The sequence below is a fragment of the Mus caroli genome, chromosome 1 (genome assembly GCF_900094665.2).
Source record: "Mus caroli chromosome 1, CAROLI_EIJ_v1.1, whole genome shotgun sequence".
Taxonomy (NCBI): Eukaryota; Metazoa; Chordata; class Mammalia; order Rodentia; family Muridae; genus Mus; species Mus caroli.
Window position 1 is genome coordinate 84,372,222 of NC_034570.1, and position 25,810 is coordinate 84,398,031.

General features: G+C 49.2%; 1 protein-coding gene across 9 annotated transcripts in view; it reads right to left on the bottom strand.

Annotated features, from left to right (window-relative positions):
• Positions 1–6,350: 6,350 nt before the first annotated feature.
• The window catches only part of Hdac4 (histone deacetylase 4), a 242,442-nt gene continuing 222,982 nt past the window's right edge, over positions 6,351–25,810 (bottom strand). For all 9 annotated transcript variants that reach the window (XM_029480595.1, XM_029480619.1, XM_029480601.1 and 6 more), the window contains 5 exons: positions 24,960–25,078; positions 23,456–23,589; positions 12,166–12,250; positions 11,208–11,349; positions 6,351–10,938 (listed from right to left, as the gene is read on the bottom strand). In XM_029480595.1, coding sequence (XP_029336455.1) covers positions 10,899–10,938; positions 11,208–11,349; positions 12,166–12,250; positions 23,456–23,589; positions 24,960–25,078 — 520 coding nt within the window. In that variant the 3' untranslated portion in view covers positions 6,351–10,898. The remainder of the gene's footprint in view (positions 10,939–11,207; positions 11,350–12,165; positions 12,251–23,455; positions 23,590–24,959; positions 25,079–25,810) is intronic.

The window sequence follows — 25,810 nt, forward strand, 5'->3', positions numbered from 1 at the left end:
AATGGCCAGAGCACCAGATAAGGCTGGGCTCAACAGAGTCTGCCAGACCCATGGCTTCTACTGCTGGACCCTTCATGCCTGTGGAGGAGATGCCAGATCTCCAGGCCACAGGTCCTTCCCCTCACCACCCAGAATAGCGTTCTCACCCTGGATGACAAGGGATCAGAACCAGATGTTCCTCCACACAAGAGGCTGAGGCCCACCCTATGCTATGTGCTGTGCTACCCGGCTGAGGACCCTGGATGCTGGCCACACCCTCAGCCTCCCCGGGGAATGCTGGTTCTTCCTTTGTCTTCTCATCCTGCTTGGTGCCATGGGAGCTGCCTGCTCCAAGTGGGCCTCTACATATCTAGACCCAGCTTCCCCAGGGATTGGTTCTGCTTACTTTCTGGGCCAGCCCACCTCTGAGAGCCTGGCCATGGGCCCAGGAATCAGTGTTGCTGGCTTGCCCAAAGACTATTTCGGGGACAAAATAAGTGAATTCCCTGAGATAGCAGCAGGCATGGGAAATTAACCCATGGCCTGTACCCTGTGCTCATCACAGCCATTTTCCAGATGCCTTTTAACCCACACTCACCCTTGCTGGCATATGGCACACAGTACTTTAGATATACGGGCAGCTTTCGACACCATGCTGCTAGATCCAGATTACCAAGTCTGCCTTCATCTGGCATGAGGAGAACTAGTTGCACGGACACATAACCTGGTGGCCACTTTTCAACAAACATTGGCAAAAACAAACAAACAAAAAAAAAAGGCATAAGATTAGGAGTTTCCACCTGAAGTCTGTTAGCAGAGTTCCCAAGACCACAGACACCAACACTCCCAACAGACTCACTGGAGTTGCAAATGTCAGCTGTGACACAGAGGAACCACACGTGACCTCGGGACCCTCGCTGCACCAGGGTGAACAGGCTCAGACCATCATTCCGTTTCACATCATCCAACTTGGATTTGAGTTCAGTAGCCCTGTGGACCAGCAGCAGTTTCTGGGACAGGGCAGGCCTATGAGAGCTAGGAAAGCTCACTGAGTCAGAGATGGTGGAGTCTCTATGCGGTTAGAGTGAGGTGTGTGTGAACACAGGGCTGGAAAACGTGGGTACCGAGAACGATGCAGAAGTCAGTGCTCTTGGAGAACGGTGATGGTGTCAGGACACTTAGAGTGGCAGGGACATCACCAACAGTGTTTATACTTTAATAGTCTGTCAATGGAGTTTCAACAGTCGATATGCTGCCAATGTTGCCAATACACTGTTGCCAGTGTTAGAGGCATCCATGCTCCATTGATAGAGCGCTGATGGCATCTGAAGATACCATCTGGGCTCTATCCATGCAGTACCAATGAAGCCTATTTTTATCAACACACCATTGGTGGTGTTCACACCATCAGAGCCTCTGTGGCATGAGCCAATTGTTCCTGTCATCCTTACTCTGTTACTTGAGTACGGATGGCTTCCACACCCTGTCGGCACACTCTCGGGCGCCACCTACCATATCAAACACTGTCAGCAGAGCACCCTGGCATTGTGAGACTGAAGCTGTCAGTACCCCTTGCCCTCTGATTCCTCTCTGTACAACTCAGTTCAGTGTTGTGACATGAGGTCTCATGTAGTCCAGGCTGGTCCCTGCCTCATGATCCTCCTGTGTTGAGTGAGAGCTGGGATTATGTCCCCGTGGTTGGCTTAGATCTGTTGACTTAATTTTGGATTGTCAACTGTTAGTATATAGAAATGCATTTAATTTTTATGTGGTGGTTTTTTTCTTGAGGTAGCATCTCACCATGCAGCCCAATCCTGTATTGAACTGGGATCTTCTTGCCTTGGCCTACAGGGTGCACACTGTGATTACCCAAGTAGCCTCATGCCTGTTTTAGTTCTGATTTCATATCTTGCAGCCTTGCTTAAACCATCTGCTAGATAATACATTGTAAGATAGTAATGTTGAAGTTAAACTAACTTTGCATTCTTGGGATGAAGCCGCCACTCACCATGGATGGTTCTATATTCCTGTATCTCGATGGATTCAATCTACTAGTATCTTATCCAAAGGCTTAGAGTTTGTTGTGGTTTGAATGTAGAATGTCCCCCATGGGCTCATACATTTCAATTCTTGTTTCCTAGAGGGTGGTGTTTTTGAAAGTTGTGGAGCCTTGAGGTGATAAGGTCTTGCTGGAGAAAGTAGGTCACTGGGAGAGAGGTGAGCTTTGAGGGTTAGTGAGGGTCCTGGTTCCAGATCTGTCTCCTCATCCACTGAGATATGAATAAGCAGCTTAATGTGCCTGATGCCACAGACCTGGTTGTTCCAGCAACTATGTCTTCCCTTCCATGAAGGAATGACTGCACCCTCTCAAACAGTGAGCCAGAAAACGTCTGACTATCCTTATACTGCCTCTTGGTACAGTGACTAGGGAAGTGCCTAGTACAGGTCTCAGGGCATGTATGGCACTAACTGGCAGTGTCAGCTGACTCTCTGCTGCTGATCAGTGGGAGAACAGATGTACCAGAGAAGCACCCAAGGCCTTTGAGAGAGGAAAGACCTACCCTTTCCATTGCCACCATTAGTAGGTGTTACTCACTTGTTTCATGTGAGTCGATCTCACTCCTCTTTTCTGGTAATTTCTTTCAATGTAGTAATGTTTGTGGTATTTTAATTTTAATAGATTCTGAGAATATAAGTAAACAAATATAAAGCATTCCTTTCCTATGCTGAGGGCCTTAAACTGAGGATACTCAGTGTCTAATACCTTAACTATTTATTTTTCTTATTTTTAAGTGTGTACACTCACATGTGTGCATGTGGAGGCATGTGTACATGGGTTTAGTGCCTGAAGTCAGCAGAGGGTATTGGGTGTTGGTTCTCAGAGCTGGAGTTACGGGGAATTGAGAGCCAACGGATGTGTATACTGGGTACTGGACTTGGGTCCTTTGCTCTTAACCACTGAGCTCTCTCTCCACTCAAAATGTTGTTAGGAAAAAAAAGTTAGGAAAGAAAATGCTATTTGTTATATGGAGATTGTTAAATGGAAAAAGATAAAAAGTATCCTGTGAGCAAACTGGCACATAGAAAGGCATGGAGGGGTTTGTGAAGGGCACTTCCCTCCCAGCGGGGCTCACTGTGGCTTCTGTGGAGCTGGGGCCCGTTAGTGTTAGGCAAGGAGATGCTAAAGTGGACCCAGCACTGGCTTCAGAGCAGGCACCCTGCAGGTCCTGCCAGTAGCAGAGCGAGAGTACGGTCATCTGGTGTCACCTCTGGGGCTTGTCCTTGCTTCTGGGAGCATCCTTTCATTCCTGTGTGAAGAATAACATCTGCTTCTTCTGGAAGTCCCATCAGGTCAGTGACATAGCTGGAGCTTCATGCATTGTCTGGTCATCACCTGAAATTTCAGGGCTGTGTTTCTGGCAAGTGAGAACCTGCTTAGCTCTGGGGTGGGACTGGTTCCCAGAGCTGTGCTTATGATGGTGTCGGCATCCTGGTGTCAGGTTGGTTAAGGATGGAGGCCACATTCAGGGTATGTACTGCAGGCTCACTGTCCTGGCCTTATGAGAGACTTCTCCACTCCTAACCTGTGTCCCAGCTGTGCACTGTTGCCTTTCTGGTGTCCCTGCCCTAGTGTCTCACAAGCTGTGATTTCCTTACTTCCTGAGCAGTCCCCTCATGCATCTCCTCAGCTGGGTCCTCTGTGGATACAGTGCCTCCCTGCTAGTCCCTGCTCTACCCTGCCACGCAGCTTCATGCCTACGATGGATGGCTAGTCTGTGTCACATTGATGTGCATTCCTAGTCAAGTTCTGCCCGTTTCTAGACTCCTGTGTCCAAGCACCTGCTACCATTTGTGGCTAGAGACTGGGTGGGCAGTGTAGCCCAGTGTGTCCAAGCCAGAACTGTCAGCCTCACAGGACACTCACTCCTCTCTCATACCGCATCTGAGTGCCATGCTGAATTCCACTCTACTCTCACCCCCTGCTCAGTCTGTCAGAAGATCAACCCAGAGTTTGGGCAGGTATCTCGACGGTTCATCCTCCTGGGCTCAACTATGCTTAGCTGCTACACAACATCCAGATGGAAGGAAGGGGTTCTATGTCCATAGGCAGCTCTCTAGTGTCTGTGGGTTCTGGGTCCCTTCTCTGGAAATTCCAGCCATACTAAGCTCATCTGGATGCTTTTAGGACCCTGACTCATGCCTCTGTACCTGTCCCGACCCAAATTCCTCAACATCCCCCTGTAGCCATGCCCACTGCCTGGATGGTCTTTCTTGCTAGCCACTTGCCCCTTGCCCTCCTTCTACCTGCCTCTGTCTCCATTGTGGAGTCAAGCCAGTTTCCCTCTCAGCATCCTGATGCAGTTACTGGCTTGGGGTGCTGGGTGTGCCTTCTACCTTCTGGATGATGGGCCTAGGCGGCAGGTCTATGGACAGGGTCCCAGCAGTACACAGCTACCCTTTAGGGCAGATGAAGACATAACCTAAGGAGCCCAGGGAGGGCCTCTCTTTCTAGGTTTGCATTCCCCAGGATTCTGGGGGGATGGCTTGAGGGTCCAGCATTCATGAGTAGCATGGTCTCAATTCATCTTCCTGTGGGTCAGGGCTTGGGGACTCGGGTGGGGGTGGGGGTGGGCAAATGGACGAGGCTCATTCTGGAAACCATCCCTGGGTGGTGCAGGAGTAATATTGGTCTCCCTTTCTGGGCGGTGGGTGGTGTGCGAGCAGCCTGTTCTTGCTGTGTGGTACTTACAGACCTCAGCTTGGCCTGACTCCAGTAGTCAGGTCTCTCACAGCATATCTCCTGTCCTGGTTTCAGGCCTCTCCTCTCACACAGGGGTGTGGCTGTGACGGAAACCCCTGGGATCAATCCCCCATCTGACCTGCTTGGGCCACATTGTGGAACCCTGCCATTTGGGGTAAATCCAACTCCTAGGCATCTCGTCTCAGCCTTGCTCTGTCCAGTGTTCCACTTCCAACTCCTACACAGTCGGACACAGTTGGACTCTTGTCCTAGCATCCACGGAGAGAAGACTCACACTCACCTACAACTGCTTCCCCGGCAGGGTGTGGCTGTCTTGGGTTCCAGGTAACCACTCACTTTGATGATTGGAATGAGTGTCCTCATCTAGAACCTTAGGGCAGCTCACGGTACCTGTCCCACAGTCTTATTGGCCATTTTGCATTCTTGTTGCAAAATTACCTATCTTTTGGTCATTGTGGTCGTATGTCTTAGCACTAGTGACAGCAACCCCACCTCCATCACCAGCCTTGGGTTTATTTCGCTCAGGCTACACATGATGAAGGGAACTGATTAGTCAGTCAAGGTTCTTTGGCCTCGCTGCTGCTCCTGCCTGGCCAGTCTAGGGGAGTGGCTACTTAGGGGCCAGGCTGTGAGGCAGTGAGAGTGAATGGGAGTGGGGGAGAAAGGGGCAGAAATATGCTCTTTCCATTATCTGGACTGCTGTCTTGAGTGATCTGAGGTTGTTAATAACGGGCAGGAGGTGGAGCCTTAGTAGAACACACGTTAGGAGCCAGCCCTCTCCTAAGTGGACAGTTTAGCAAGAGCTTTCAGCAGCCCTAACAGCTCTTGGAACAAATCTTCAGCTTTATGACTTCATGCTCCCCAGCGAGGCTTTGATGGGGCTTGGTCCTGACTGAGCGAGGTTTTACAGTAGACTGTTATGGTGAACAGTTCTGAACATTCTCCAAGTTCCTTCTTATCTAATTAGAGGTAAAGGCTTCTAAGAACTGATAGCTGGCATGCATTTGGCTCTTAATCAAAATGAAAAAAAAAAAAGTGAAGACCAGGAAATATCTGAAATTTATTAGGACTTGCTCTCAAGTCTACCAAGGGGATGCCGTCTCCCAGGTTGCTTTGCTGTAGGCACCATGAGAGTCAGGAAAGGTCTGCCAACCCAAGGAGTGTACGAGAGGGCACCCCTTTCAAGCTTTCAGAGAAGGCTGACGCACGGCCTTAGGAGACCTGAAGCCAGGGACATCCACGCCCTGCCTGTAACTTATAACAGCACAAACAGCTGGGACACGTAAACTACAGCTAAGAAATTACAGCTAAGTTTTCTATGACTGGCTGGTGTTTGTCTGATGGTAGACCATGCTCCTCTGGAAACCAAGGCCTCCAAGGACCCGTGGGAGTCGGGATTCATTGTTAGTGGTGGGAACTGGCAGCTTTCATATCTGCTCTGAGTGCTTAGCTGGGAAGAGTGAGAGGCTGCTGGAGTTCAATCCAAGTGACGGGGCCCAATGATTCCCAGGGCATGGGAGTCAGTGCCCAGTGTCCTGGGTGCGCTCGCGCACACACCCTCCCCCCCCCCCCCCACGCTGGGGGAAAGAACATAAGGAGGTAACAAAGATGGGAGGGCAATTAACGCAGTCTTTATTTACACCACGAGAGCGACAAGTGTGTGATGTGGTACAAACACTGGACCCGGGAGGTGGAAAGAGGTGACCGCCAGAGGACACCGCCGGTCAGTGAAACCCACCACACAAAACAAAAACAAGAATGAGAAAACCAAACATGACTCCCAACCCCGCCAAGAGGAGAAAGCGCCGCGGAGGGGAGGTCCAGACAATCAAAGAGAAAACAGGCTGTTACAGAGTGAAGGCGGTCATGGCTGTGGAGCACACACAGCTTCATGTCACAGCGCTCCGGTGGCGGCTTTGACCACACTTCTGTAGTGAGCTCTTGCTGAATGAGGTCAGCCTCCTGCACATATATGGAAACAGCATGTTTAACATTCTTACAGATCAGGAAATGGCATCTCCTCAGTGGAGTGCACAACCCTGAACAAGCCTGTCTGCATTCTTCTCTTCCATAGGAGACTCTGATCAACGTGAGGCCGGTGAGGCCACCAAGGCCGGGTGCAGAGCACGCCCGGATCCTTGAGAGGGAGAAATAGTTTCCTCCAGTGCCAAGTGTCGCTGAGACCTAGGGCTCACAAAGGCCTGGACTGCCCAATGCGGAAACCCAGCCCCTGCCCGTGTCTTCCTGAAGGAAGGAACCCATCAGCACAGTTGTGCTGAGACGGGGACTCACCAGAACCTCAGGTTCTCGACCAGAGGCTGGTGACAGCAGGCAGGGTGCACCTGGCCCTGTGTGGGGAGAGAAAAGGAGAAAACCAACAAAACAAAAGAAAATGCCCCCAGCCAGCTTGCCAGACAGGCAGTAGGGTGTGAACGTGGGGCTTGCACATGGATACAATCGACTCTCTATCGGTATGTCAAAGGTGCTAGGTAAACTTTCCTTAATGACAAGTGTGTAAGTAGTCCTTTTTTCTTACAATAAAAAGTACAGTTTCTTAAGAATAAGTTCAATAAGACTCAAACTCCCCCCTCTTCTCCTTCAAGGTTTTGTTTTGTTTTACAGAAAAAAAATTTCTGCATCTGCAAACATCATGAGAGGGGAAAGAAAGGCATTGTTTCTCCTTCCCCAAAGCTGCCGAGTTTGGCGTGCAAAATCTGTATACAATATAAAGACATGCCGGCGTACGTCCATGCAACCTCCAGGTGTAGGAAACTTAAAAAAATATATTTATATATTTATATCTATATATTTATATATGTATCAATGCCCATAAAATACATGGGCCCAAAGTCTACAAAAAGAAGGATGGAATGAGCACGTGGCTGTGACCAGTGAAGAAGGAATGTTCTGAGGAAAGAAACACGACCAAGTCTATCACCAGTGCTGTGGAGACCACTGCAGGATGGTCCTTCCTCTTGGGGACAGATTTGAAAGTAAAGAAAAACTGAAACACTTTGATAAAGCGGCCCTCAAGCCAGAGCCCTGGGATGTCCCAGTGGGTAGTGGCCTTGGAACAGCCGCCTGCTGGTGGAGCGTGGGCTCTCAGGGTGCAGGTGGAAGACCCAAGGTGAGTGGACACCGGCATCCTGAGGACACGGTGCTTTGGGCTTCCCTTAAAGGGATGTAAAGTGCTTGCTCCCAGCTCCCTTCCCAGCACCCACCAAGGCCTCTGCAAAGGAAGGGAGAAGGTGGAAGGTTCAAGGTCCAGGCAGGGGAGTGCTGTGGTCCTGCCCTGGAGGTCAAGGCTGACCTTCTGCCCTCTGCCCTGGGTGATGACTGTGGGGAAGGGCCACATGTGTCTTCAAAGGGAAGAAAAGGCTATATGGTAGGTAATGCTTTCAGCTCACAGGGAAGCTGGAGTGAGTTGGCTCCCTGGCCAGGCCCCTGCATCAAAGGGTGACTGAATAGGACCAAAGTGAGTCCCTCTCACAGTACCCTGGCCACTGAGTGGCCTGTTACCCATCACCTGAAAAAGTAAGATGAGGGGCACCTCCCACGAGTCGTGGCTGGCACAAGAGGGCAGGTGGCAGGGTTTGCAGAAAATGGGCCAAGGCGGCCAGAAGAGCAGCTAGCTGGCCTCTGTCGCCATGCAGTGACAAGCAAGGGAGAGGTTGCATGGGCTCCCTCAAGTCTGCTCCTTCTCCAAGGGCCAGAGCAGCCACAGGGAGGGCAAAGTCAGTCATGTCCTAAGACCTCTCTACCCTCTGTCTTAGCTCAGCACTCACAGCAGCCCAGCCATCAAAAGTCCAAGAATGTGTGCTCAGCCTGTCTGTCAAAAGCTTGACCCAGTTCCCATCTACCCTGTAAATGCCACCAAATTCAGAAACTTAGCTTGATGTCCCTTTTGAGTATCTCAACTTCCGCTCACCAGTCTGAACTCCACATACTTTGGAAAGAAATTGGCGGCTTTAAGTGCTAGAAAAGAAGTTAGCAGTTAAAAAGTCAGTTGTCGTAAGAAAAAAAAAAAGAGCAAAGACAAAGACTGCTGTCCCTCAGGACCCTGTGTATTCCTGCAGGACAAGGACAAAGGCCTTGGTTCAGCGGCCACAGGCTACAAACCTAGGGCTATAGCTCTAGCCAGAGTCCAGGTTATGAGGCCGCAATGGAAATTCCTGAACAGGTGCAGGGCCAGAGCCTCAAAGGTCTTTGGGAAACTCGAGCTGGGGTTCTATCCTGATGGAGTGGTTACAAGTCCACACTCGCTAATGCCGACCACCCTCACGGCTCACGAGGCCTGCCCGCCCTGTAATACTAGTGGTGTTGCAGGGCAGAAGCCCCTGGAAGTGCTGCTCCCGGGTGAGCTGGACAAGACCAGGGTGCCACGCAGATCTGCTGCCCAATCTCGAGAGGTCTGCTCTAAAAAACCAAGCATGTCAGCAGCGCTCCTGCTCAAAGCAGAGCCCTGCTTGCTGTACAAAAAGAAACAAAAATCAAACCATAAAAATAACCTTCAGAGCTAAAAAAAAATGTACAAGTAAGAATTTAGAAAGAAAAAGTTTCAGACATTACCACCTTCAGAAAACTGCTGAATGGTAAGGGAAAAATGTAAAATCCACAAAATAATGTTTTCTTCAGGATCTTTTTGTGAAAAATTCATACAAAAATCAACAGCAAGTTTATATCTTTTGCTATAAAAACTCATCAGGTACATATGTGCATGGAGGCTTGGCGAGGGCAGAGGTTCTGTTAGAAAATAATTAAAATTAAAGTACAAACTGGTAGGGAAGTTGCCCAGGGGTGAACATGCTGGCAATCTGGAAGCTGGCCAATCTGGAGCTCAAAAATCCTTGGGCTTCAATCCAGACCCCAGCCCTCAGCACCTCAGAGCTAACACACGTCTTTCACCTGCCAGGACCTCTGCGGTCTGGATTTATTATATATATTTATATATACTTTGTCTATAAATGCATTATAAATATTTTATCAAGATCTCATAAGAATCAAGTTTCTTAGCTTGGAATACAGTGGAATATATATTATACATATATATATTTATTTATACCTAAAATTTAAGCAATACTTCATGCTACCTGCTTTTAATGAAAAGCATTCCGATCGTAACACTGCAGTGTGCCTACGACATGCTTCACAACCGAATGGAGATGCTCAACTGCTAAGTGATGGATGAGGAAAGACGACTTTGGATCCGTTTAAAATGTGTTAGACTTTAAAACTGCTGGCGGCGTTCACTGCTTTTTGGAACTACCTCATCTTCCTTAAGTGGCGATCAAACCAAGCAAGGCTGGCTGTACTTCGGCCCTTGGGGACAGTGGCTGGTGCCCACTCTTGTAATGCCAGGCTCAGCCAGCCACAGGACACTGTCACACCAATTCTCAGTGGTGTTTTTTTTTTTTTTTTTCTTAAGGCATTGTTCCTCAGACTTCAGAAAACCCAGCCACAAAAAATTCCATCAGAGCAATAAAAAAAGGCACAAACTCGCATCTTCCGATGGCGTCAAGAAGCTCCAGCTGATTCCCAGACTCACATTTCTGTTCTGTCCAGTTTTTTTTTTCCTTTAAAGTTTCTTCCAACTCTGTCCCTCACTAAGCTGTGAACCCCCACAGCACCCCACTAAGGTTCACAAGGCAGGCCAGAGCCATAGAAAATGGTTTTTTCTTTAAAAAAAAAAAAGCTACAAGATGAGTTGAGTGGTTTACACGGAGACTGTGGGATTGTGGGTAAGAATCAAATGTTAAGCACCAGTTTTAATCAAGTTTGTTCTGTATTATTAGATCTTTGATTTTCATTTTCCTCATGTCAACTTGATTCAGCAACTCTGCCCAAGTTGCCACAAGCTTCTTCCTTCGCGGCTTCCCGGGGGGAGGGGGGACCCACCAGCGTGTGCTTGGCTTCCACATGTCTGTGTGCCCGTGTGTTGCGCGCTGTCCTGTGTTCCATGTGATCTGCCACACCTGGTGTTCTGTGTGCGTCTCCAGACCTGTGGTCCAGGGCGGCAGAAAGGCCTCCCGTTGCTGCTGCACGCCTGCTGTCCTTTTGTACTCAAGAGAGCACCAAGGCAGGACGCAGGAGTGATACGGGTAAGTTTCTTGGCTGAGCTTCAAGACAGACAAACAAAGGAGAGAACAGCAGCTTCGGGCTACAGTGGTGGTTCCTCCTCCATGGGCTCCTCCTCAGATCTGTAGAGGAGAAAGGGGGTCGGGCAGGGTGCACAGTGGGTGAGGGAGGCCCTGTGCAATCAGGTTCCCTTTCCCACAGAGTTGTCAAGATCCCTGCCCCACCAAAGTGCAAGCTCTTTCCTGATAGACAGTTTTGGTTTGTTGAGTCAGTGGGCATGCCACCATTTACCCTGTCCCTAAAGGGCAAGCCTGACACAAGGAAGACTCTGTCAGGTCCTCATGCACAGGTGTACTCAGCAGGCCTTTGGGACGGAATGGACAGGACTCACCTCTTCTCAGCAGGTTTGACGCCTACAGACAGCGAGGCCATGGCGGTGACTGTCTCGGCTTCTTCCTTCTCACACTTTTGCGCCTCAATCAGAGAGTGCCCCACCGTGGAGGACAGACGCTGCAGGCAGCGCCAGTACTTGCCTGGGGGAGAGGGGAACACTCAGCGACTCCCCACTTCTGCAGGTTAATGGGTCCTACGGAGACTCACTTGTGCCTGAAAAGTGCCTTTCTGAAGAGTGCTGGCTGGCACTGCCCTCACAGGCCCTTGTGGTGTAATTTCTGCATTACAGGTCACCTGAACACAGGGCTGTGAACTGTTGTGGGACCAGGCTGTCCACGTCTGTGGGACTCTTGCCTTGCTGTGGGTGATCAGAAATTCTGGGAGCAGACACATGGAGACTTGCTGGTACCTAGACTTAAGAGAGTTTCCTACCTGGAGCCTTATAGGGGCTGTGGATATATCACATCCAGGTTCAGCACTTGGAGCCCCGCTGAAGCAGCTTTCTAGAGTTAGGGGCATTAGTTGAAACAGTTTTGAAAGCAGAACTAAATGGCCCAGTAGGTACCTGGGTGAAGCCTTCAGGTGTGTATCATCTTTGTGAGCTTATGTACTAGGATAGCGTATCAGAGAGCCAGGCAAGGAGTAGCAGGTTTTACCTGAGGCAGGGCGATGTGTGGTGTCTGGCTGTGTGCCTGCTGCTTGGGATTTGTTGTCTGAATTGGGGATGAGTTCTACCCTGTGCTAGGTACCTCTGGCATGACATAGATTTTTTTCAGTCCAAGTAAGTTCTATGCAACTGAACCAAGTAGTTTGAGACCATTGGTGCCCAGATTCTTTTGAAGCCCTGTACAGTAGGACCTGGTTCAGGGAGTCTCTACTAGCTGATCACATGCCAGGGGAGGTGAGGCCTTCTGCTTCTGCCCTGGGTCCCCACGATGACTTGGCCAGCCACTTACTGTGGATGTCCATCACTTTTTCCATGGAGTGGACGGCATTGGCATTGGGTCTCTGATGTAGAACCTTTTCTGGCAGAGGCTCAAGCTGTAAGAGAGACACAGATCTATTATGATGGCAAATGACCAGTGTATAATCTATGTATATATTAAATGGTGTCTACTAGAGATATAGTCATTTGTCGGGAAGATGAAGTAACTCTACAAAGTCAGTATGACTTGGTCATTAAAAAAAAAAAAAAGACTTGCTACAGGTATTCTCTCCTTAGGGTACACTGGAGCATATTAATGGGTCCCCAGGAGTAGGCTGCACCCAGGACGTCAGCTCGGCGTTATCTGTGTGTGCCACTGAGAGCGGAGGGAGGAAGCCGCTCTTGTACAACCCGGCCTGAATGCCCAGGGTCTCTGAAGCTGGCTTTTCTCACACATGCGGAGGAAGGAGGAAGTGAGTAGGCCGCTCACAGATGAAACTCCTAACAATAGGGCATAAAGTCCTAAGTAGCAGGGCCCAGGGCAGAATGAACATCAGCATAGCAGCTGTGCTGTGCAGTGGACAAGCTACAGACTAGGGAGAGCCAGAGCCAGTCCCAAAGGGTAAGTGACCTTACCTCACCTCTGGGTAGAAGCTGTAGAATAAAGTGACCCCGAGAGGTTGCCTGGCTTCAAACCTGCCTACACAGCTGCTGTGTTTAGCTGCTAGATTTTCCTGGCCAAAGCTACTGCAGCCCCCCTGTGTGACATCCATCCCCAACCGCACTGAACAGGAGTGCTGCCAATTACACCCCAGGAAGCATGACCTTCCAACCAAAGACATTTCTCAGCAAAGAGCCACCCAGAGGCTGGGGCAGGTGGAGCCAACATGGCACCCTCAAGCCATTCACCAACAAAAGAAATAATGACTGATGCCAGGGTGGGCAGGGAAACACCAGAGAAACTTGCAGCACTTGATGAAGCCACACGAGGACCTGCTTAAGGACAAGCCACAGGGTCACCTTGGAATAGTGTCTCATGGCCACAGGTAGCAGGCTGAGCAGTGAGCTAACACAGCGCCTGAAGTATAAACTGAGCATCAGCTCGTAACTAAGTAAGTGCGCACATGCAGACAGACACTTCTGATGGAACTGCTGATAACTCCAGAGGGCAGAGCATACTGCTCCTCTACTTGCACCTTGTGTAGGGAAGAGGCAGCTTCAAATGAAGGCTGGTGACTGAGGTGAACACTGTACTGTGTAGCCCCAAGGTACATTGTGCACAACGGCCACTAGCATCTCCCTCCCCCAGTCCATCATGAGCAGAATCTCACCCTTATTTTCCATATTGCTGTGATAGGAGGATTTGTCTGGCTCCGAGCTTGAGGGCTCAGAAAATCCTGGTGGGAAGTGCAATGGCAAGAGCGGCCTCACAGGCCCTCAGGCAGGAACACGGGTGTGAACACAACTGCCTGTATCCCTCAGGCCCTGCCCTCGGGCCCTATAGCCAAAAGGTTCCCCAACTCCCCCACCAGTACTCCAACACACACGCTTTATAAGAGGCATCCATGCTCACACTGGCCAACACTTCCTGAAGTCATCAGAATCATAAAAAGCAACTGGTAGGTGGGAAGTCTGTGACAGGCAGAGGGGACCAATGGGTGCAAAAGAACCAAGAACAGATGGTGGGTGGGGCAGAGCAAGGGCCCTGTGAAGCACTGGTGACATCCAGACATAGTTGGGAGTTCTATGGCTGTGACAAGGACTCATGAAGTGGGAAGGCTGGCTGGCAAGAAAAGGTTTCTGCGTGATGTGTAGGAGCTGTCACTGTCACTGATGCCATCTCCCCAAACAAAGTCCATTCAGATTAGCACAGACTGCAATTATACCCATTTAATGTGCTTTCTTCAGTGATGGACCTGACCTGTAGACAGGAGCCATACAGAGCTTCAGACCTGTGTGTAACAGCACTGTGTAACTACTGGGACATAAGGAAGAAAGCTGGGAAGCCCAATCCCTGATGCTGCAGCCAAAGGGACAAGGTGGAGCAGAAGCCACAGTGATCAGGAGGGAGGCCAGGAAAACGCCTTCAATGAGCACTCAAGGAGGGAACAACCATTGACTCTCCACAGCCGGGAAGACCCAGGCCAGGCAGTGAAGAGCCTCACAGGGACAGCAAAACCAGAAATCTATAGGTATTCGAAACCAATCACAGACTAGCAAAGGCAGACTCAGGATTCTGACAGCAGCTAGGAAAGAAGGTCATCTTCACAGCAAGGGAAGCGGAAGGCAGTGGGTTGATATTCCTATGTGCCAAAAGGAGACCTGGCTACCTGGAATCATATGCCCAGAGAAATTGTCACTACCAACAAGATGGAACAAAGGTATCTTCTGTAGCAACGTGGGATGTGGCCTGCATGGGCCCTTTTCCTAGAGAAAACCCACAGGATATTCTTGAGACCCGGTAAGAATGTCCTGCAGAAGGCAGGAAATGGGGGAAGAGTCCGAGTGGCATGTGGCTCAGACCCAACGTGGATGACACATGACAACACAAAAATGTCCAGTTAGTGAAATTAAGTAACTGAGGGAAAGGCATGTAGCCTGGGCGGGATTGGGACTAGGCTGCCAGTTTGTCAGAGAAACATGCAGATCCTAGTTAAGTTAGAATTTCTGAAGAACAACATTTTCTTAAATATACAGAGGTGTGCTCATTCTGTAGACTTCAGAGAGGCCATTGTGGTCCAGGTCTTGGCTCACTCAGGATAATGACACCTCCTGATCCTGCTGAGGATGCTGGCCCATTGTGAGGGTGCTTGCTACACATCTTTCAACTGGGCATTGGGAACACAGGGAACTTTCATATTAAGAGAGAACAAGGAAGGGACCTTGGGAGCTACAGGACAAGCCAGATAGAATGAGTCTGGGTAAGTGATTGAAGAGCTGGAAGTGACCAAGGTCCCATCTACAGCAGATGGCTGGTGTAGAAACAGAACCCAGCTTTGGGCTATTTAACTAGGATGCATATAAAATCCAGGAGGGCAGTCAGAAGCCAACAACAAAACCAAGAATCGCTGGGCACAGCTGGCCAAGAGAATGCCAGGTGGCATCTTAAGTGCTTGGCATAGGGATTTGGGGGCAGACTGGCTGGATGTAAAGAAGGCTGCACTGCCACAACAGAGCTTCGGTTCACCTAAAGAACGGGACGAATGATACTCTATTTCTAGTCAACAGTCTTAAGGTGGGTAGTACTGAGAAGAGACACAAAGAAACATCCATCCTGATGGGAAATACCAGCAGGCATTTTTGAGACACAGCAGATAAATCAAGGCGGGAAGCAGGAGTGACTAAGAGATTGGCAAGCTTACTTGGTGGATATGTGTGATTCCAAAAACATGGAATGTCTGTGCTGACTGACCACAGCAGCAGTCCATCCAGGCACCTCCCACCAACCATACCTCCTTTTCATATGACAACAGTCCGTTAGGTAACAGAGACCATGAATGTTCGTTCATGTGTATGTACACACACACACACCCCGAGAAGGTGACTCAGTGGACAGTGTGTGTTGTGTAAGCATGAGTGAGGACTTGAGTTTAAGTTTATGCCTCACCAGGGACCCAAGGCCTTTTGAAGATGGGAAACAAAGGAAGATATGGGGTCATGGTTGCAGTGCAGATGTAGAGTGTGCACGCCATCACTTAAGACAATACCCAGAACAGACATATAATTACTTTGGGGCAAGGTGTGTATAATAGCGCGTGCTCACAAAGTTCACCAGGCTATAGAGGTTTCTTCCAGAACCCTGGCCCCTCAGCTCTCTTGGGGCCTCCCTTGTGTCATACTTTCCTTAAGTTAACTTAAGTTTGATAGGCACATCCGGGGCACCCTAGGTAACATGCTGCTGTGTACAGCATGTTCACCATGCTCACAGCTTGTATGGTACCCAAAGCCCCCAGCAAAACTCTCCATCTTTATTTAGAGTGATGCTAGCACTGCTTCTAGTGTCTACGACCTGCCTCCTGCAGGCACTGTTTTTGCCTGTGCAGTGCAGTGGCTGAGCAGACCACCCAGGGCTCCAGGGCCCTCTCCCAGCAGGAGTCCACAAAGCATGGACACAGGAGATGGGGAGGTGGCTATGTCTGTTCTCTGCCTGTGCCAGCTGCTCAGAAATCTTCCTCAGCTGCATTTTCTTTCCCTTTTTGAGAAAATATTGCCCCATGAAAGCTGACATGAAAACTGGAAGGGGTGAGTATGATGGCAGCAGTGAGATGCTCTGTGTCGCCAAGAGAAAGGACACAGGACAGAGAGGACTCGCCCTCAGCGATGAAGCTTCTATGTGTTCACTTCAGACCAGAGGAAGGATCAAATGGCAGCATGTGGACACTTGGGATCTTACGGTGAGTTGCACTCCAGGCATGGGGTCAATCTGTGTGTACAACTGTGTTTAAAGGTCTGTCTAGTGTCACGTGTAAAATACTAATGCATGACTGCTCTAGTCCAGTGATGGGAAGGTGGGAACAGGGAAGGAACTCCACACATAGGAAATACCAGCCCTTTCCTAACCGAGTACTGTTCTTCTGACTGCCACAGTGCTTCTCAACTGTGGGTTTCTATGGTACCTCAGGTCTAAGGTGCTTCAGTCACATCTGCCCGTCACCCACACTCTTCCCCTCCACCCCACCAGAGGCCCCTTCCTCTCCCTAATGGTTTCCCTTCCCTGGTCACATCCTGCTCTTATTGTTTCCAGATTTCACAGGTACAGCAATGTGTGATGGCTGCCCTTCCACTCCATGCTTGTATATGTCTGTTTATACCAGTGCCATATTGTTCTCACACCTGCGCTGGGTAAGGACAGAACACAAAAGGAAACGCTGCAGACAAGTCTCCTTGATGAACAAATAACTGGGAAAGAAGTACAAACTGAGTTCAACAGCACACTAAAAAGATCATATGTAATGACCAAGTTAGAGTCACTCGGGCCACCAAGGATGGCTCAGTGTAAGTTAAGTGATGGTGTAATAATGTAGGACAGAAACAAAACCACGGGAAAGCAGGTGATCGCTTCAAGAGATGCAGAGAAAGGCTGGCAAAATTCAACATCACATCCTAGCAGAGGTGAGGAGAAAGCTTAGACAGTTGGTAACAACATCAGTACAACGAGCCTACTCGGGACAGACCCACATGCTGTCCACCACTATACATTCAGATCAGGGCAAGAGGACAAGAGAAAGAAATAGAGAAGACACAAACAGCGAAGGAATAATTCAAATTACTCCTGTCCCTACAACATGTCTATCTTTTTTTTTTCTGATTTTTAAAATAGTTTATTTAATTATTCCCTTTACAACTCAGTATCAGCCCTTCCTCTCCTCCCAGTACCCTTTACACAGGTCTTCCCTTATCCCCCGCCCCCTTCCCCTTCTCTCTCTGGGTGTCCACCCCTCTTCTACTCCCCATTTTAAGAATTTTAAAAACTCTACCAAAAAGTTCTTAGATCTGATAAACACTATCAGCAAGATACAAAAGTCAACATAAAAATCAGTACTTTAAAGTATACATTAACAAATCTGCCGAGGAAATAATTTTATTTATAAGCCTGTTCAAAACTGAAAATAAAATAAACTTAATATGTGAGATACCTTTATAGCTGAAGTCATACAACACTGAAGCAAAAAAACTCAGAAATGGAAAGACTGTCCACATTCGTGGATTAGGAGATTTAGCAATGTGAAAATGGTTATATTGCTGAAAGCTACTTACAGATTCTATTCCTATCTAAATAGGAATAGAATGCAATTCCTATCTAAATTCTGATGACATTCACTACCCAGTCTGGAAATTCAGCTGGAAACACACAGGCACAGAGTAGTCAAAGCAATCCTCAACAGAAAATAATACTGGAGGCACCATGATGCTCGCCCCCATATAGTACCACAGAGACACAGGAGCAAAAGCAGTGTGTGGTTACTCCTGGATTTAATGCTATTTATTGAGCAATGTAGAAAGTGCCAATTACTGCTCTGGAAACCTGGAATCTATCAGTGAAGAAGACATTGCCCCAACAATATATAATCCAGGAAGACAACATGCGGCAATCACAAAGCGAGTGCCGCAGACAGTGGGGGATACAAAGAACTATGAGGAACTATAGAGAGGCGCAGGCTGTGCTGCAGTGGGCCTCCTGTTCAAGAGGGCTGAATGACACATCCCCGGGTTTCAAAGGCCTGATGAAAGCTACATGGAGCTGCTTCTGCAGGGTACCCTGCACTGGCACTGCCACAACACACTTGGCCATCCACTCCCTGCAGAGTACAGCCTTGCCAATGGCTGACTTGAAATGAGGCTCACAGGATGATGTCTGTTTCTAGTGTGGGCCTACCTAGCTGTGTTTTCTATGCTGGAATTCAGGAAGAGATTCTTAAGGGCACCCAAGGCCAATCAGAACTGCTCAAATGTGACTTGCTTCTCATGGCTGGCAGTAGATGAGTCTTCTTTTTACCTTTGAAGTCCTCCATAAGCAGATGCTATTCTCTGCTCTCTCCTGTCAAAGCAAAACTCCTGGGAAGAACCACTTACATCCCTTCTGGATCCTTAGAAGGATCCTTCTTATCCTTCTAAGGAGGGAAGGCATATCCATTCTTTCCAGGAATCCTGACTCAGGCCTCTCTGCCACACCCTATTGGTCAAACACTAGCAACAGGTTTGCAGCCAGCTCCTCTTCTGGGCTCTAGTTGCACACTTATGTTTCCAATTGAGTTTTATCTGATATAACTGTGTCCAAAGAGCCCAGGGTTTCCTTTGTCCTTTCTCCCTGCTCTGGATCTACACCTAACCCATAGGAAATGGCCCTGCTCTGCCTTTGGAATTCCCAGTGACTCAACATCATGGAGGCTGCTGTAACACTACCTGGTCCAAGCTCTGCCCTGATTGTGAGGGTCACCAGGTTGTCACCCTGAGGGCAGACTAATCCACCAGTCTGCTGCCAGGCTTGTAATTAGCAGAGGCCTTTGTCAGGTATATGAGCAAACCCTTTGTCAGGTGGTAGAATTAGAATCATAGCAGGGATTTCCCACTCTTTTTGTCACAGAGTCACAGTGTCAGTGGTTTAGCAGTGTGGACTCACTTCAGAGGCTGTAACAATCTAGGGCTCTTGCCCTGACCCAGTTTCAGGGAGTTGAGCCTGTGCTTTCAGAATGTCACCCACTTTGCTGGGGCATTTGGGCCCAGGAAGGAGGTCATAAACTTCCATCTTAAACAGATTCTAGCAATGAGGGGTCACTAGATCCTTCTGTCCTCCAGAACTTTCTCTGGTTGGCCCAGGCTGTCAATCCCTATAATAGCACATGTTCAGGCCAATGAGCTCTTGGCAAGGCTATGGCCACAGGGCTAGCTGGTTTAGGTCTGAAATTTTTCTCATATTCCCACCCCCTCCAACTCAGACCCTGCCTTTCTCTTGCTTCCAAGGAAGACAGATCTTCTTGGCAACTGGTGTCTGACTCCATGCCCAGGAACCCAAACTGCCTCCCGAGCTCTCCCTCTCATCACTATCCGGCCACCTGCCTGCACTTTCATCTTCCACACCTCCACACCAAGGCTTTAGCTCCCTCCTCTGGCAGAGGATCTCTTCCACCGAGTCTTTGCCTGGCCCTCTTCCAGGCCCAGAAGCTCTGTCTAGTTCTCTGCTGGTTCCCCAGACCTGCTCCTATGAATTGCTCCCTTCTCTTGACAAGCTGCTCACTGCCCAAGTAAGTCAGCCAGAGCACGGCAAGCATTGGGCAGCATGGCAAACAAGAAGGCCTCGCCCTTCTCCCCGCTTCCCTCTGCTGTGCTAAAACACCCTTAGATTACATCCCTAAAGCTAGCCTCCAAGGTTACTTGGTCACTTCCTCCGCCAGAGGCTGACTACCAAGGCCCAGCTACCAAAGTGTTCAAGTCCAGCAATTAAAAGCTCCCTTTTGACCACCCCAATTAACACGTCCAATCAAGTTGAAGCACCTCATTTTAACTTGGGCTTTTCCATTTTACCTTACAAACTGCCTTTTTCCAGTGGGAAAGCTGCAGGTGTAGTGTCTCCATGTGGCAATAGCAACACAGGCCCTACCTGCCTGGCAAAGAAGACAGCTCAATCTCATGTGGTAGACACACAGAGCTCAGTTACTCTACTCCTGCCAGCCCTGCAAGGGTGTATGTAGTTGCTGTCTTACTCTCGCTTGTGACACTTGTGTGGGTGGCTCATGCACGTCACTGGAGACTTCTGAATAATTTACTGTTCTGTAGAGCTTGGCTGGAGATGGGTACATTCAGTAAGCATCTCTAAGTATCTGCTTTGAGTCATCACCATCTTCCCCTAAGACATGCAGTTTTATTTGTAGGTTCCTGGGGTTAGGGGTTGAGGTTGCAGGGAGTCCAGGACCTGCTTCAACAGCACTTTTTCCTGGTGTGTGTGTATCCTAGAGTCTCATTCTCAATACCTCCTCATGAAGAAGCATTTGAGTGAGACTCCCTTCCTTTCCATTGGCCATTAGCAGAAAACATGGCTAGCTCAGTAGTGCTAGCTTCCTGCTGATCTGATTCTGAACCTGAACTGAGGCTCTGTGCTCAGTCCTCTAAGTGATCTTAGCCTCCTGTTCTGCTCCTCTGGGTATTACTCTATTGTCTTGTTGGTTAAAGTACCCAAGTACCAAGGTACCTGCCTAATATGGTCAGGGCTGTACTTCCAGCTGGTCTCTCTTCTGAGCATCACATCAAACTTCCTTCAACACGTGGTCACAGTTCTGGCTGTCTCTTCTCGCCTTCTTCAGTGTGAAACAATCAGCTATAGGCTGAGCTCCCTGCCTTCCCTGAAGCTCAGGAATTCAGATGGATCCTTCATGCATGCCTCTTCCCCATTTCCTTCTCTGCTGCATCCTAGCTTTTTTGGGCTCAGCCTCTCCATGTTGTTTTCCTTGCTGTCTCCTAGTACCCTGCCTTTGGCATGTCCTGTCCTTTCACACTATCTAGCCCCTTCTCCTCTCTTGGGATATACATGGGATGACACCAAGATGTGCAAGAGTCTTCCATTGAGCCACTGACACCTGCCCAGAGCCCATGTCTCTGAACTCCAGTTCCTAGCTTCCCACAATAGGGTCAGGATCTGCAGTATGCTGTAGGGAACCTAGGCCAGGCTGCCATCCCTAGGCTTCCTGGAGCATTGAGCACAGTTGCTAGCTGCCACTGTGTCAGGGCTCTGAGCCTACCCATGAGCATCTGGCTTCCTCAATACCTTTACACCAGGAGTCACACAGTAGGAAAGTATCCTGTGTGGTCCCTTTCATCTTTCCCATAAGGGAAAATGCCTAAAGGTAAATGTTGTAGAGACCTATGTATAAATGCAAATCTTGGAAAATAATGCCAATTAGTCTGGTGGCCTTTTCACATTTAGGATTTCAGGGAAGTCAGTAGGAGCAAGTTTTGCTGGCTAGGCAGGGCTGGGAACACATATGGCTGACTGCTGTCTCTGACCTGCCTCCTTAAGTACCTGCTCTCTATTTGAGTTTAGATGGTTTTCTCTCATGACAGCTACAATGGAGGGCAGGGAGGCTTGGCAACCATGAGACCGGGGAGTGGGGGGTGGGGGGTGGGGGGTGAGGCTCAGTGCTTGGTTGATGTACTCAGGGCCTGATGGAAAGACTTGGCTAAAGTGTACACCTACTTTCTCTGATGAAGGAACACCCCACCGATGGCATGGGTCAGAGCCGTAGCAAGGCATAACTAGCAGGGTTTCTCTTGTAATGGTGTCCACAGAGGGCTGGGGGAGGAATATGCATTTGGTTCCAGAAGCTTAAAAGCTGTACATAGTGAGGCAGCAGTTTCACTCTCCTCTCCTACCCTGTGCTTTCTAGAGTGAATTTGCAGAGCACACCACACAGAACATGCACTTAACTTTGAGTCTGGTATTGTGTGCAATTCTGACAAGAACCTTCAAGAGCAATCCTGATCTCTGTGTCACATGGGCCAACCCTGGGCTGGCAGGTGTTGGCAAACCTGGTCAGAGAGGGTCTTCATTAAGAGCCATCTAGTCCCTGGCCTACATGGTGGGGACAGCAGTTTCATAAGCCCTGAAGAGCAGGTGCAGCAGGTGCCGCAGATCGCAGAGCTGCTGACCCACTTGCTACTCTAATCCTGAAGCTGAGGGGCTCCTATGTGACAGAGGCTCCAGGACTGAGCTCCTTGCTCCTGGGTCTCTCCTTCCTAGCACCTAAACAGCACCCATAGGGGACCAATGTGAGCAAGACCTATGAAGCAAGAATCACGTACATAAATTAGGTAACACATATACAAACCAGCCAGAGAGGCCTAGACTAGTAGTTCTCAATCTATGGGTCGTGACCCTTCTGGGGGCGGGAGGGGCTGAATGGCCCTTTCACAGGGGCCACCTATGACCATCGGAAAACAGATTTACATTATGATTCATAACAGTAGCAAAGTTCAGTTATGAAGTAGCAATGAATAACTTCATGGTGAGGGGGGAGGTCACCATAATCTGAGGAACTGCATAAAAGAGTTCCTTTAATACGACATTAGGAAGGCTGAGAACCATTGGCCTAGACAGATTCAGATTTGGGAATTCTTCAATGAAGATTATATGTCAGTTTTACCACACGCATTAGGGGCTCCCAGGGTTATGTGACATCACCTTTATTCTAACCTGAAGCTCATTCTAACTGGGTCTCTGTTGTGTGCAGCTATAAACACAAGGAGCTAGGAATGTCAACAAGGGGTCTTCATCAACATAGCAGGAGGGAACTCACATGGTGCTCACTGTACTTTAGCCCTCAAAAGCTTTATGTGACTGACCCACTGAAGACTACTGTGCAGGCCAATGTCCCCGACTCTGCCTGGCAGTACTAGTGGGGCAGTGTAGAACCCGAATCTAAGCATTATTCCTGAATCACAAGATAAATGATAGCTGAGTAAAGAGGTCCCAGCCCAGCCCTAAGCTGAAAGCTCATCTTGTGCATACTGACTCCACCCAAGCCTGCAGACAAGCTCCCAGAGACACCTGACCACACTGGAGAGCTGAGGAGTAGCATGAGGCCTGGCCAGCATGTTATCCTCAACACGAGTGAAACAGGAAGGGAGAACGTGCTGCAGCGAGTGCCTCTGTGTCCTGGCCCCGCTCTGTGTCCCTTCTGCTCATCTCTTAGCCAAGGTCAGACATCCTACATGGGCTGGGATACAGCTTCCCCCTCAGGTGGGAGGTGGCTGGCCTCTGCCGTCTGAGCTCTGTGCAGTGGCCTGGTGCCTGTGGTGAGGCACTCTGCAGGGCCAGGACTGCTCCATACCTCGTTTCCCAGCAGAGCAGACACGCAGGCTTCAGAAGCATCACAGATGGCTGTCAGGTCATGGCCTCCCTCAAGGGCCAGCACAAGCCGGCCACCAGCTAAGCCCATCAGCTGCTTTGTCAAGTACCCGAAACCTGCAAAGGCAGAGGGACACGTTGAGTGGAGCGTGCCAGATACTCCCCTCAACCCCCCTAATAAACACAGGAGCTGGGTATCATCTTCAGTAACTGAGGCTAGCTTAACATGGTTATTAGTTTGGCTTGTGGATTGTATCTTCATCTGACTGACTGAATTTTGGTTTCAGTGCTGTATCTTCCCCATCTAAGGCTTTGCACTCCCTGCCTTCCTGGGCATCTGATATGCTGTGTACATACATATGTGAGTGGACGGCAGCATGCCCATGTCAATGCTGTGTGTGGCCACGGAGCTTTCCCACATCCATGTCTGGGCATCTGCTTCCATCTAGGGTCACACAGTCTTCCCTGTTTTCAGTCAACACCCAGCACATCACTTGCTGGTCATGGGGTTGCTATGCATAGCCAGATAGGCTGATGCAGGTTAGGCACTAGGAAAGCCCTAGTAACCAGCCCACTCACCAGACCAGATTCAGGTCCAATGTCTCTGATGGAAACATTGATACTGGCTTTGGGGTTACAGAGACTGTGGTACATGAGTACTCTCTGCCCTTGTAGGACCCATTGCAGGAACAATGATAGCAGGAGAGAGGCACTGACATCCATCCCAAAGGCCACCTCTAGTCTCATTATTCCTTTGCTGGGTCCACATCTACCACGGTAAAGTGGAGAGACTGACTGTTCTCTGTGATTAGATGCACTGATGGGCAGAGAGGAGAGGATGCCAGGACCTTGACTGAAGAAGGCATTTGTGCATGGTTTCAGGACCCTAGGCTTCCTGTTGCTTCTGCTCAGCATGGCTGGGTGACACAGTTAGGCCTCCGTGTGACCCAAGGTGCTACAGATAGACAGGTGACAGTCAGCCAGGTCACTGTGTGACTCAAAGTGCTACAGCCCAGAGGCTTTCCTTATCTTCTCCATGTGCTGCAGCAGAGCAGAAGCAAAGGCCAGAGGCAGTGCCAGTAAGTTCTTCCATGAGAAGAGCAGCAACTATATGACACAAGGCCTCTTAGTTGATTCCTTCTCCAGCTTTATAAAGATTAGAGGGCCTTCTCCATCAGAGAACAAAACTCAGCACCAAGCACATGCCAGCTAGGTGGTACTGGGGCCCTATCCTCTGACAGCTGGAGAAGAGCTCATGCCCACAGTACAGCTGACAGAACTGGTGCATGACCTTGTGAATTTGATGTCCTTTTGAGTCTCTGTCCTAAGGTTAGAACTTGTGACTTTCAACTCTCAGCCTCCTGCTGCTCAGGGCTTGCTGATGCTGTCCATACATTCTGCAGGTGAGATCCCTCCTATTGGCTCACAGACAACACAAACAATGTGAGGAAACATGACAGTGGGACAGGTGAACTCTGGTGACTTACATTTGGCAGAGAGATTGTACCCTCCAAGAGGTGTGGGGTGGCCCTCTACAGCATCGAAGCCCGATGACACCAGTACCACATCTGGGGCAAACTCATTTGCGATAGGCATGACCACCGTTCTACGAAGGACAAGAGAAGGCATCATTGGATCAGCGAAGAACATGGGATGCAGACGACTATAGCTGTCAAGTACATTGTTCTTTGAGGTTTGGGGCACCTGCTGTCCAATCCCTCATTGGTTAGTGGGCCAAGATCTTGTGGCTTCAGTGGAATTGGAAAGAAGCAATGCAAATACCTCCCCCTGAACCACACAAGAACATGCTTTGCAGGGCTGTCATCTAAGGCACACTGAGATGATTCTTACTGATGTCAATGTGACAGAATCTAGAATCATCTTGGAGACAATCCACTGGCATACCCATGGATTATCAAGATTAAACTAGCTACTGGGCTAAGGAATGCTAAATGAGGCTGACACCATCCCACAGGTTGGGAGCCCTGGACTGCCAAGCAAGCTGACACCTGCATGCTTCTCCGCTTCCTGACTGTAAATGCAACATGACTTTTTGGCCATGACACCCTGTAAGCCAAAATACACCCTTCCTTCCTTAAGCTGCTTTGTCCCAAGAATGTAGGAAGTAAGCAGGATCTACACAATGCCGAGAAGACACAAGCCCTGGCTAGCTTTCTGCAGCCTTGCTGGGGTGCAGTCCATACAGGCTTCCCACCTACCTTAAAGAGATCTGTGCCAATAGTCAATGGCCATCTATGTATGTGTAAAAGTGAATTAAAGAGAAAAGGTGACTCCTAGAATGGCAAAAGGGGAAACTGATATCACATTTAGGAGAACT